The sequence below is a fragment of the Octopus sinensis genome, linkage group LG6 (genome assembly GCF_006345805.1).
Source record: "Octopus sinensis linkage group LG6, ASM634580v1, whole genome shotgun sequence".
Lineage (NCBI taxonomy): Eukaryota > Metazoa > Mollusca > Cephalopoda > Octopoda > Octopodidae > Octopus > Octopus sinensis.
The window spans coordinates 96,512,321-96,525,174 of record NC_043002.1 but is presented as its reverse complement, the minus strand read 5'-3'; the positions used below and the strand labels follow the sequence as shown (position 1 = coordinate 96,525,174).

Genomic DNA, 12,854 nt, shown 5'->3' with positions numbered 1-12,854 from the left:
ATTTTGACTGCATGTTTGGTGTGGCATTTGCTTTTTGTTTGTGTATATATTTGTTTTGTATGTAAGCTGTTTTTTATGCTGACTATTAATGATATTTTACAAAAAATTTCATGGTGTGTTGTTGTTTGGGTTCACCCTATCCTTGTTGATTCTGTAAATTTGGGTTATGGCCACCAGGTCATAACAAATTAGTTCATATCGTAACCGTGAATTAGTTTGAGCAGACAGAATTTAATTTAGGAGTGGGTCTATGTCATTGTTAAAACAGATTAATATAGCAAGCAATCCCTTTCATTATGGAAATGTTTGCACTCATGAATGATTTACCATAACCTGGTATTCTGTAATGCAAAACCTATTTTCCCACTGACTTCCACGTTATATAAATTGATAAGTGTTTTTATGGAATTTTCTTGAAAAAATAAGTACAGCCACATTTATGCATGAAAATAATCATTTCTAAATAGATACATACAGACAAACATTTGAAGAGATAAAAATAGACATTTAGCTTTTGCCTGATGACCGTCAGCTTTATAAGCGTATTGCATCATTGATCCTTGCACTCTGGAGCTTTTTGTAATACATCAAGCTTAACATCCATTATAATTTCTTTGAAAACTCCTTTTCACACTTTGCTGTCACTTGATAGCTTATTTCCTATCTTCTTGAATAAGGATAATGCTCTGTAGTATTTAGGTTTGTAAAAGTGAATGTCAACAGCAATGGCAATAAAGAAGAGATCCACACTAAATATTCGTTATTTCTACAAAAAAAAAAAAGAAAATTCCATGTACATTGTGATTTTAGGTTTTAAAAATTTTTAAGTTTCCCTAATTTTTCATAAGCATAAAATTACTAACCATATTCCATAGGAACAAGCATGGCAGTAGGCATTGGCATGGCTATGTGGTCAAGAAGCTTACTTCCAACTATGTGGTCTTTGGTTCAGTTCCACTGCATGGCACTTTGGGCAAGTGCTTTCTACTATAACCCCAGGTCAAATGAAATCTTGTGAGGGGATTTGGTGGACATAAACTGAAAGAAGCCTGTCATGTGTATGTGTCCTTTTGTCTTGACATTATGGTTGTAAATGAGCATCACTGTCATATAAGCGATGTTGTTTATTTACAATCTTCCATGAAAGACATGTCTGGCCATGGCTAAATATTTATTACCTTGCTTAGAAATAGGTGAGGGTTGGTGACAGGAAGAGTATCCAAATGTAGAAAATCTACCTCAACAGATTTCATCTGACCCAGGCAAACATGGAACAGTGGATGTTAAAAGATGATGGTCCCAGAATTATGGGACATACTTTTTTTACAATTTCGTATGTGTGAAACTTCGCAACCTGAATAAGGTCTTTGTATTATGAATAGTTTTTGTAATTGCTAGAATTTTATCAATGAGCTAATCTTATAATTATTTATTGGAAAAGTATTGTGTGTATGCATCTCAGTATTTAGGTAGTTTGTAATATTGTCATTTGTAAATGAGAATTGTGAAACAGCAAAATGTAGGTTAATGAGCTTTAGTTTAAACATTTTGAAAAATGACCACCGTTCACTATCTTCTGTTGTTTACTTAGATGCTTCAATTTGTGGCTTCCCCTTTAATGGAGCTTTGTATGTGAAACAGATATGTCATTTGTACAGTATTTATTATGTGATGATGATATGAACAACAGCAAGTTAGGACACTTACTATTAGTTCAATCTTAATTGACAAATTTGCTATATTTATCATCCAACAGGCACTGGTGTGGCTGTGTGGTTAGAAGTTTGCTTTCAACCACATGGTTTTGAGTTCAATCCCACTCTCTGGTACCTTGGGCAAGTGTCTTATATTATAGATTCAGGTCCTTCAAAGCTTTGTGGATTTTGTAGACAAAAGATTGAAAGGTGCCCATAATATGTGTGTCTGTATGTTTCTGTCCCCTTGCCTGATAATTGTAAAGAGTCACTGTCATGCAAGTGTTGCACTTTGTTTCCTGTATTCTGTGAAAAAATTTCTGGTCATGAGGAAATATTATCTTACTTGGAAACAGGCGAAGGTTGGTGACAGGAAAACCATCCCACTGTATAAAATCTGCATCAACAAATTCTGTCTGACCCAGTGGTAAAATGAATGTTAAAACGATGATAATGAAGAAGAGAAATGTAGTGACTATTTTACAGAAAATAAACATTCAAGGAAAAATTCCTCAGTCTAGAGTTTCTTTCACTAAAGAACTACATGTCACATTTTGTGCTAGGGAAGAGTGAGATAGCATGTCTTTGGTGATTTGCAGAGAGATTGATCATATGGCTACTTCCTGTGTGATGTAAGTTTGGAAGAGTAGCATGATTATGGGTCGGCATATGAAGATTGGTTTATGGATGCTTCTGAAAGAAAATATAGTTTTTGGGATACTGTTGTAGCTGTCAATTTTCTATCATTCTATAGTTAGTTAGGCAAGCAGTGTATCCAGAATTTGGCCTAATGAAAACCAAAGCAATTTACATTCAGCAACATTTCCTGATAATTTTACCTTAGACTGTTCATCACTTCCATGAATATATTATAAAAATCCTGGCAGTTTAATATTTCTAAAAAACATTTTTTAATATACGCTATAGATGATATGAAGTTGAATGAAATTATTTATATAGTGTGCCAGAAGTTTGATAAACTCTTTTGACCTTATGCAATGAGTGTCTGTTATTTCTTCTGTTTCCCATGTATTGTAAGTTTGCATAATTTAGCAGCTTGAAGCTTTCAGTTGACAAAAAGATTCATCAGTACATGAGAGATTGCACTGATATTGTACTACAGATTTGAGCTCTATTGGCTGGATGTATAATGTAAACACAAGGCTAAATATAACTGAGTAGAGAGAGTAGTTGAAAGCATTATTGGCCAGTGCATTTCTTTTCAGTTATATAGATATGTCTTAAATGTAAATTAATGCTACACAATGGAGAAAGGTTTGTAAGATGGTTCCATGAGTTGGAAGTCGGGTAAAGTAGTAGTTCAATTAGATAAGAGAGAATTAGGTTTTACAGTGATAACATATGCTAGGGATGTGTGGAAAGGTCATTGGGAAGGCCTGTCATAATATAATAGCGTAGCATAGAAAAACAGCTTATTTAAATAATATCAATATTGACTTTCAAAAGAGCAGAGGTTATGTAGAATCAGTAGAGTGTCAAGCAAAATATATTGCAGTATTTAGTTACATCTCTTTACGTTTTGAGTTCAAATCCTGCTGAGGTCAACTTTGCCTTTTGTTCTTCTAGAGTTGATAAAATAATACTAGCTGAGAACTAGAGTCAGTCTAATTGACTGTACTCTCCCTTAAATTTTGTTGCTTCGTACCAATTGTAGAAATTAGTATTGACTTTCAAAGGTAGTATTGAAGAGTCTACAACTCTCTCTTCCTCTAGATAGAGTGTTTTATTTGATAAGGATTGTATAGTTAAAGCACAACTATGATGTTTTAAAGTCCCAACCCAAAAACATTTTATAATGACTCTAAAAATACATTTTTTTAATGAGTTAATCAAGGAAAGAAGTCCAGTATCCATGACCTTTGCTGGCTCTGCTAGAGTAATGAGGTGGTTGTGATTAATGCCCAGCTTGAACTTTTTCAAGTCAGTGTGGGCTGCATGGAAACTAAGAGTCTGGTCTGAATATTTGCAACTAATGAGTAAACTCTGCTAAAGGCACTTCAGGACCAGGTGATGGTTTTGTACTTTAAAAATATGCCAGAAGGAAACTGAAAAGGTGCTCCAGTCTTGCAATATGTTAATGATCAGGTGTTAACTTCCTGAAAATATATTCATTGATGTCTCAGAATCATTCCAATTTATCAATTGGCAAATATAGTGAAATGTTTAATGCATACTATTTTAAAATTGCATGTAGGAGAAACTGGCACATTTTAAATTGAGGAATGTTTGGTAAAATTAGCTTTGCTAAAGAATGCATAGCTCTTGGTATAGGATTAAGTTGTTTTCTATTTTTAAAATGTAAAATTTCAAACTTTATGCCAATAAATTCACTTTTACTCTCTCTCTCTCCCACTTGCTCCTATTTCATTGTCTTTTTGTTCATTAAATTAGTGAAAAAATTTATTTCTGGAACATAGTTGGCAAACGTGGCAGCATGGCAACAAGATGATGTAGTTAGTGTCTGGTTTAATGTCTCAGATTTCTGTGTCCAAATTCCACTGGTGCTGTTAAAATGGTAGTGTTACACTTTGAGGTTGAGTCAGTCGACTAAACTGTCTTGCGTTGCAAGAAGAATTTTGAATGACATTACTCTTTTACTTCATTACCTGTTTCAGCCTGTTAGCTGTGGCCATGCTGAATTACTGCCTCATAATTTTGTTATTTCAATTTTAAATTATAATTTTCAGTAAATGCTGTACCATAAGATATTTCAGATGAATTCTCAGGAAGTTAAGCATATTACTTTCTCACTTTAAAAAAAGAAGGAAAAAAACTTGTTTGATTATGATATGAGAAGTGCAGTGTTTATTCTTGATTATATTTCCTGGTATTCAAAACTGTCTAGATGAATACATAGCTTGCAAACTGTACAGTATAGATTTTTTAGTACTTGGTAGTTGCCAATCCTCTTTGAACATTAAAATTGTTTGTTTCCTATTATTCTTTTTTTTTTTAATTCTATTTTCGTATTATTTTGCTTAATAATGTTGTTGAGTTCTTTTTGTAAACATACTGTTAAAACTCTTCAAGCCTGGAATTAGTTGTTAGAAATACTTAACAGCATCTCATTGTGTGTAGCCTCAAAACTGAATACTCTATAGCTGCTCTGTTCATGAAATCATACATGTTATTGTCATTTGAAGTCCATAAGTGTTGCTGATGACTGAAACAAAATGATATTGATCATCTTGTATGTCCTTAAATTGTTATTTGGTCATTGTACATACTTAAATAGAATTTAATCACAACGGTTGTACTGTGTCTATAGCAAAGACAGTACTTAACTCTTACAAGCTGATTCTTCCTAACTAGAAATAACTATGCTGGGTTAGTAACATAAGCACTGACTGTGCCTAGTTAATATAAAGTGTTGGACTCAAGCCTTCTTTTGATCCAAGAGATAGCATATGGAAATTATTGTACATTCAGAGAATCCAGAAAATGTTTCATCTACAGAATTACTAGAAATTGTTTTTGAGTTAGCGGTTACTATTTGGCTACAAAAGCCAAATGATTCTCTTCTTGGTCTCAATATTGCAAATATAGTGTCTTCTGTAAGTCAAGTCAGGTTAAAAGAATACAACTTATCTTTACCAAGGAGATTTACAGAAGCGTTTCTATATGAATTAATGTTTCTTGTCTGTTTAGCTGAGATTCTACTGAAATTTTTGCTTAAAAAAAAAAGTGTTGTGGTCCCCTTTTTATATAAAAGATAGATTTGTTATTTTATTACATCCCAGGATCATTGTTTTTCATCTTCAAACATACATTTAACCTAGCTTCTATTCTGAACTTCCACTTTCTTGCTTGATACAAATGTTAATATTTACAGAACTGTCCATCTGTTTGTTTGCACTATGGGCAAGAGTGTATGCCAAAAGAAAAATGTTCACTGGCTTCTAATGAGACACTGGTACTTCAAATGAGAAGTAAATAGCTGTCTTAACTAGTATCAGTATTTGGTGTCTTAATGTTTTATATTTTTAGGTCAATAGAATTATATAGGACAAAGACAACTGTTGTACTGCTACCAGTAGAGAAATAATCTCACTTCTACTACTACAAATTGTTTACATAGGGTTATAAGAAAATGTTTTTTCGTGACTGTGTAATTACAAGCTTCAACATTTCAATGTATGTGTAGCATATTATTAACTTGGCAAAATTTTCAAATTTGGTGGGTGTATGATTATATATATATATATATATATATGTATGTGTGTTTGTGTATAAAATCATTTTAACGTCTACTTTTCCATGCTTGCATGGGTTGGATGGATTTTATTGAGGCAAATTTTCTATAGCTGGAAGCCCTTCTTGTTACCAGCCCATACCTGTTTCCAAACAAAGTTGTAGTCCCCCATGACTAGACATGTTTTCACAGAACACTGGAAAAGAATGACATTCATATGCAAATTTACAACAATCATGGGATGTCAAGACAAGGAGACAAACATTCACACACACATACACATAAATGTGTGTGTGTGAGAGAGAGACAGACAGACTTTTAGTTTTCATCTACTAGATTTGCTCCCAAATTTTTGATAATCTTGCCCAAGGTGCCACACAGTGGGACTGAACCTGACAGTAAACTTCTTAGTCACACAGCTCTGAACAGAGATCTGTTGACAGGTCCCTGATACATTTAAAATAAAGTGTTAATACTTACTGTATGCAAATTAGTAGCTCCAGTTTTCTGTAACTACTGTAATTGTTGAGCATATAAACAGATTGGCTCCTTGTTTCTTTGGGATTGGTCAAATTGATGTAGACATTTCTGATGAGACTCCAATAAGATTCAGAAATTGATTAAGGTTGTTCGTAATTTTTTTCAGTCTATGGAGAAACAGCTAAATTAGTCCTGCTTATAAAGGTACTATATTGATTACATATATGTAACCAATATAATTTTTTCTCTCAATGTTTATTTCTGTGTTCCTTTCTGTTGAAGAGCGTAGGCTCGAAATGCAAGAGACTTTCTCATCTGTTTGTTGTTTACACACCCGTCTTCATCTTCTGTTTTGTTTTTTTTGTAAATTCCAATTACACATAGGTACATATGCATGTGTGTGTGTGCGATACTTATAAATCTGTTTGGTGTAAATCAGTGAGATTAGAATTAATATGAGCTACATATATGTTTATGTATATATGTACATGCTTGATATTTTGATAGTGCACACACATTCGTGTGTGTGTGTACATATTTAGTTTTGATGTTGGATGGCTTTGTGTGTCAGTAAATTTATTAGTTGTTTAGTCCTTCATTAACTTTGACCAAGCACAGCTGTATTGAAAGACATTCTAATCATGACCATCTAATCATTTTAGGTATATTAATGACCTTCCTTATTTAAGATGGCAGGTTGACATCGGAGAGAAATTTAGCTGGTATTTCTAGCATATTGTTGAATCTCCTTGTAAAGCTTCTTCATTGGCTTGTGTACATAATTGTATTGTTTTTCAGATTGTACTTGAACAATTGGTGAATTAATGTTATTTCTTTTACAACACAGAATATGATGTGTTTAATTATGTAATTTTTATTTTTTTCAGATCTGTATTAATATGATATACTGCACACTGATACTTCTTAGCAAACTTATCCAGTACATCGTTTTTGGAGAGCTACGTATCAGTGAACACCAGGTATGTTACTTAACAAATCACTTTATTTGATATTTTGTAAATATATACAAGTTGTATGTGGGTCTAATGAGAGTAGAAAGCATATCATGGTTGAATCAAATTTTGAATGTCGAGAAGACCAATATAGGCTGACTGCTGTCTTCATATAAAGAAATCTGAAACTAAATGCTCATAAAAATAGGAATTGGAATTGAATTTTTTTTGACATTTCTAGAAAGATTTATTATAGATTCTTTGCAGAATGTCTTCTCTAAACTCTTCATGTTATATCTAGCTGTCATAAACAAACTGTTTTAATGGTTTACGTCAAACCTTGTTCATCAGACCAAACACCAGCACCAACTACACTTGCTTCATGAGTCCAGTGGCAGTAGGAAAGAGATGATAGAGACAAGGAAAGAATGTTACTGGAAGTCTTCAGCTTTGACCCTGTACATAGTTGGCCATAGGGTGTCTTGCTGTACATTAATCTTAATTATCTCAAGTGATGTTTTTCTTGATTTGTGACAAATTAAGTTATCATCAATGTTTTAACATCCATTTTCTTCATGGGGTTGAACAGATCTGCTCTACAACATATCATTTGTTTTTGTATATCACTGTCTTTTGTATTAGGCTCAGCATCTTGTGGTTTGATCACATTTCATTATATTTTTCTCTTCCATGGGTAACCTCCACTAGGACAGAAAATTTTTTTTTTCACTCAGCTCTTGCTCACCTCCGATCTGCCTTTCTTACATGTTAACCTGACACATTCTCGGTATCATGTTTTCTTCCAGACCCTGCAAATCTTCCATATTCAATAGCCATGTTTCACTACTCTGCAACTTCATACAGTCTTTCTTTCATCTGAAGATAAAAAACCCATTGTTATCCCCCCCACCCAAGAAGCAAAATTCTTTCTGTTTTTCTACCTCTTCCTTACTCCTACCAACTTATATTAAATGTAGCACTAATTAGATCACTGATGATACATAAACTATCAACTACATATTGAGAGCAGTCAATGGAGTTACATTTTATAGTTCTTCCTGTTTCACTTACTAGACTGTGTTCTTACTGGGACACCATCTAAAAAACGTTTTAGTCATTCTTATCAACTAGAAAGTCCATATGGTTGAAAAGCAAACTTCTTAACCACACAGTTATTCCTGTTCCTATTGTTAACCTCTCCCACTTATGTATTACATCAGAAAAACTGATTCTTTGTCACTGCAAGAGATTACACTGCACCTGTTTTGTATTTATTACTTCTATTGATAAGGTGATACCTTCTTGTTAAATTTGCTGGCTTCTTTTTTAAAACTTGCTGTTAATTGCTTAGTAGTTTGTTTATTTTCAAGTGATCCGTCTTGGTAATTATTATTTGCCTGAAAAATTTCACTAATCCAGAAAATGTGATTAATAATGATTTAATTGGTTATTGAAAGAATTTAAATTATTTCAACAAAGATAATAACTAATTCTGAAGAAGAATATTGTTGCAGTCTGTAGTGAGTTCAGATTTCGCTGAGATCAACTTCACTTTTTATCCTTTTGGGTGTTACTAAAATAGAATATCAATCCAGGATGATGAATTGAGGAAATTGTTATAATGTCTTATGAGATGCCTTGTGATGTTTCTCCCAGCTGTTTGTGTTGTAAGTCCTTGATCCCTATTTAATGCCACCATCTAGTCTATGAATGTCTTTAGCAGAATTCACTCTGTTGTAAGCAATCAATCAGATTAGATCTCTCATTTGAGGATAACTTCCACCATCCTTCCCACCAGTCTTGGAGGCCTGAAAAAAAATAGACTTATGATGCTGCTTTATCTGTTCCTGACAAAGTGGTAAAAAAACCCACGAATGTATCTAAATGGATCTAAAAGCAGAAAATACAATTCTCTTTTAATTTAAAACCGTGATTGAGAAATGAGTAAATACACGGATTTTGTTTTTATGTAACTTCATAATACATTTCAAGTAAATGTTTAACTTCTAGTTTGTCTTTCATTCTACTTTCATAACAGTTATTTATAATACAGGTTCAATGCTAGTTATTCACTGACATTTACCTCTTCACAAAAACTAATGCGTAGTAAGCTGCTGGAATGTTTGTGTAGTGGAACAAGTAGCTTGGTCCAATGTAATCCTCTTAGTTATTGGTATTATGCTTTTGTAGCTTCACTCAGTGCTGGCATTAAGCCACATCACAGAAGCAAGGCAGTTCAGTGTTAAAACAGTTATTTGCTGTCACATTTCAGTGATCAGGTCATAACAACTTAAGTAATAAAAAGAGAAAATTTTAATTAAAATGGCAACATAAGAAAATAAATACTTTTTCATCTTGATGAGATATCAAAGATTTTGTTTATAAATCAATGTTGGAAGTTTGACCACCTTGTAGACATAGTGAGCTTCTATGCTCTCAATCAATCTGTTTGTAACAGAAACAAAATCTCCTTTAAATCAAGCTATTTTGTCTTTAGAAATATAAAAGACATGACACATTGGACACTGTAGTCTTAATCAAATATGCAAGAAAATTGGATGGTCACATCTGGAATACTTTTGATTAGAAGTTTACTCATTGAAAGCTGACCTTGTTTTAAACAACAACCTACATATTGTCTGATTTATGAAAATTAAGATTTACAGATGGCCACAATCTTGAAACAATTGAAGACTTCCATGTCAAAGCACAAATCAAATCAAACAGGTTGTCTATCTTGTGTATACAAATGCACAAACAAATTTAGTATGGAAAACTAGTGACTCATTTGTTTTTTATAAGTTAGTGAAAAGACAGGAGATAGCCTTGACTTTTCTTTTAGGTCTTCTCAGTCTGGGGAAGTTGAAGAGATTAATATGCAGTTTGGAGATCCATAAGTCAAAGTGTGCAAGAAAAAATTGTGGTAGAAAGCTTTCTAGGAGATTGTAGTTCTCAATAGGAAACATTAGGTAAAATATTTAGTAGATGATCTAGTATGTAAGAGTGATAAGAGAATATGTATCAGATTGAATTGTGGGGAAGCTAGTTCTGCATGTTGATGATAAGGACAATTTTGCAGATCAATCAGAGAACCATTTTGGGTTTAGTCTTGGATGCCTATGTGTAACAGCAGCAACATGTAATGTACTTCTGATTTGTTGCAACTGATGAGGGTTGAAGTGTTTCCTGGCACTGAACAAGAAGGCTATTCTTTGAGATGTGGTTTTAGACAAGTCATGTGTGAGGTTTGCATGAAGGATCAATGTGAGACAGTGTAGTGTCTATAGCAACTATGACTAATTCCTTGATACATATAATAACCGTGTCTTTGCACTGTTAAGAACCTAGAATCCCTTGTCTCTATTGGTAAGTGTGTCTTAAATGAGACTCTAAAACTAGTGTTTAGCTGTGTGTGGAGGATACCTGCGTATAGAAGGTTAAAGAAGAGTGTAGGTGGTATCTTCTGCATATCATTGTATGTTAGAAGTTGCATTATGTTGGTCCTTTAAATTAAGGACCAACATAATTTACAACTTAATTTACATAAGCAAAACATGGGAAAACACAGCCTTACTTTAGAGTACACTAGAATTATATGTGTTAGTTAGAAAGTAGCAAGCCAGCAGCACTTCGCTGCATTGGAGAGGTTTGATTGGAAATCATTCAAGAGATTTGAGAGAAATTAAGAGGCACAAACCATGCTTAATTAGTTGCTAGTTACTTTCAAGGATAAAGTGAAATAAAGCCTGAAGTACATATAGATAAATACCTGATACAAATACTTAATTAATGAGTCCTGGAGATGTATGTGCTTGAGAAGCTAGCAGATTTGGAGCCTTAAAATTAATTAGAACAATGAATGGATAAGGTAGGCAATAATGCTTATTAGAGCTCCTGTTTAAGTCTCATTGGACTTATTTGTTGTACTGATTAATGAAACAATGTGAAATAAATTTATCACATGTACATACTAATAATTATGTGCACAATCACAGGCATGTGGCCCTGCACATTCAAAGTTGTTTGCAGTCGTGAGAAGCACATGTGTGTTCATACACATGTACACAATAGTCATTTCTTTGTTAGTAAAAATGGAAATGCAACACCATTTATCAACAGCTGAAATTAGCTGAATACAAAATAGATAGATGGGATAACATTTAAAACTGTAGAGAGAGTTAGAGAGAAGAAAGGGAGGCAGAGTGTGAGAGAGATGGTGGTGTGAACTAAAGAAATTAGCTTTTGTCTATTCATGGAGTCAAAAGCTAATTTTGAATTGTACATTGAACAATTAGAAGAAATTGTAAATAGTGAAATAAATCACAATTGTGATAAAAATTCTGACTTTTTTGTCCCTGATTCTCTTTCACGACTTTATCAAAATGTGGAACTTTCTTGCTGATTGTGGTCCACAGGTCTGCCTGTTGATCCAGGTGATTCCTAGATTTTGTTTTGATGGACAAAAGAGAACTGAATTTAGATTAATGCATGTATGTTGTTGCCAGTAGAATGAGGACGTAGTTCTTGATCATAGTCTCTTAAGGGTTAAAATGACATAAGTAGAATAATAGGCGGCAAGCTGGCAGAAACGTTAGCACGCTGGGCGAAATGCTTAGCGGTATTTCGTCTGCCATTACGTTCTGAGTTCAAATTCTGCCAGGGTCGACTTTGCCTTTCATCCTTTAGGGGGCGATAAATTAAGGAACAGTTAGGCACTGGGGTCGATGTAATCGACTTAATCCCTTTGCCTGTCCCCTCTATGTTTAGCCCCTCGTGGGCAATAAAGAAATGAGAATAAATTGCTTACTGTGCTTAGTGGAATAAAGTTTTTTTGGTCTTTTTTAGGTGTTAATGATTTTATTCTGAAAAGTTTAATCAAGTATATGCTTTCCCTCTTGGTTACACCACCTAAAATGCCATCTCATAGTTCCTAAATTAGAAATCCCTAACTGTTATCATCATTAAAGGCTGAATTGATTCTCACAAGCTTTTTATTTTATTCATATTTGAACCAGCCATATCTGGCCCAAATATTTTATGTTTTATGTTCAAACTGACCCTGTCCAGCCTCTCACACCTATTCTACAATGTCATTCTAAGAATAAGCGAACACAACCACAAAAATTTCAAAGCTACATGATAATGTCTGATTAATTTCAAAGAATGTGAATATACAAGCATTACATTTGATTGAGTAATCTTAATACTAAAGAGTTAACATTTCCATCTAAATAGCAGAACTTTTCTTTATTAATAAATTGAGTGGTTAATGATGGTTCTTGCATCAAGATATTAAGGAAATTTTATATATTCAGTGAAATGATTATTTAATATAGACATAAGATCTACATACGATATGGGAAAATGAGAGTGTATAGTATTAAATTTTTTCATAAGAACTTGTTATTGAAAGGAAGTGTTTTATAATTGCATGATAGCAGGAGAGAGACTAATATATAGTGCAGGTACCTGTTATGTCATTAAAAGTAATTGTAACACTTCCAAATAGTAAAT

General features: G+C 33.3%; 1 protein-coding gene and 1 long non-coding RNA gene across 2 annotated transcripts in view; one reads left to right on the top strand and one right to left on the bottom strand.

Moving 5' to 3' along the window:
* LOC115212750 (E3 ubiquitin-protein ligase AMFR) overlaps nucleotides 1-12,854 on the top strand; it is an 82,366-nt gene that overhangs the window by 19,642 nt on the left and 49,870 nt on the right. Inside the window, exon 2 of the mRNA XM_029781410.2 lies at nucleotides 7,275-7,367. Within this exon, the coding sequence (XP_029637270.1) occupies nucleotides 7,275-7,367 (93 nt within the window). The remainder of the gene's footprint in view (nucleotides 1-7,274; nucleotides 7,368-12,854) is intronic.
* Nucleotides 212-7,280, bottom strand: LOC118764004. Its single transcript, XR_004999781.1, has 2 exons — nucleotides 6,388-7,280; nucleotides 212-766 (listed from the first exon to the last, which is right to left on the bottom strand). It is a non-coding gene; the product is annotated as an uncharacterized LOC118764004 (long non-coding RNA).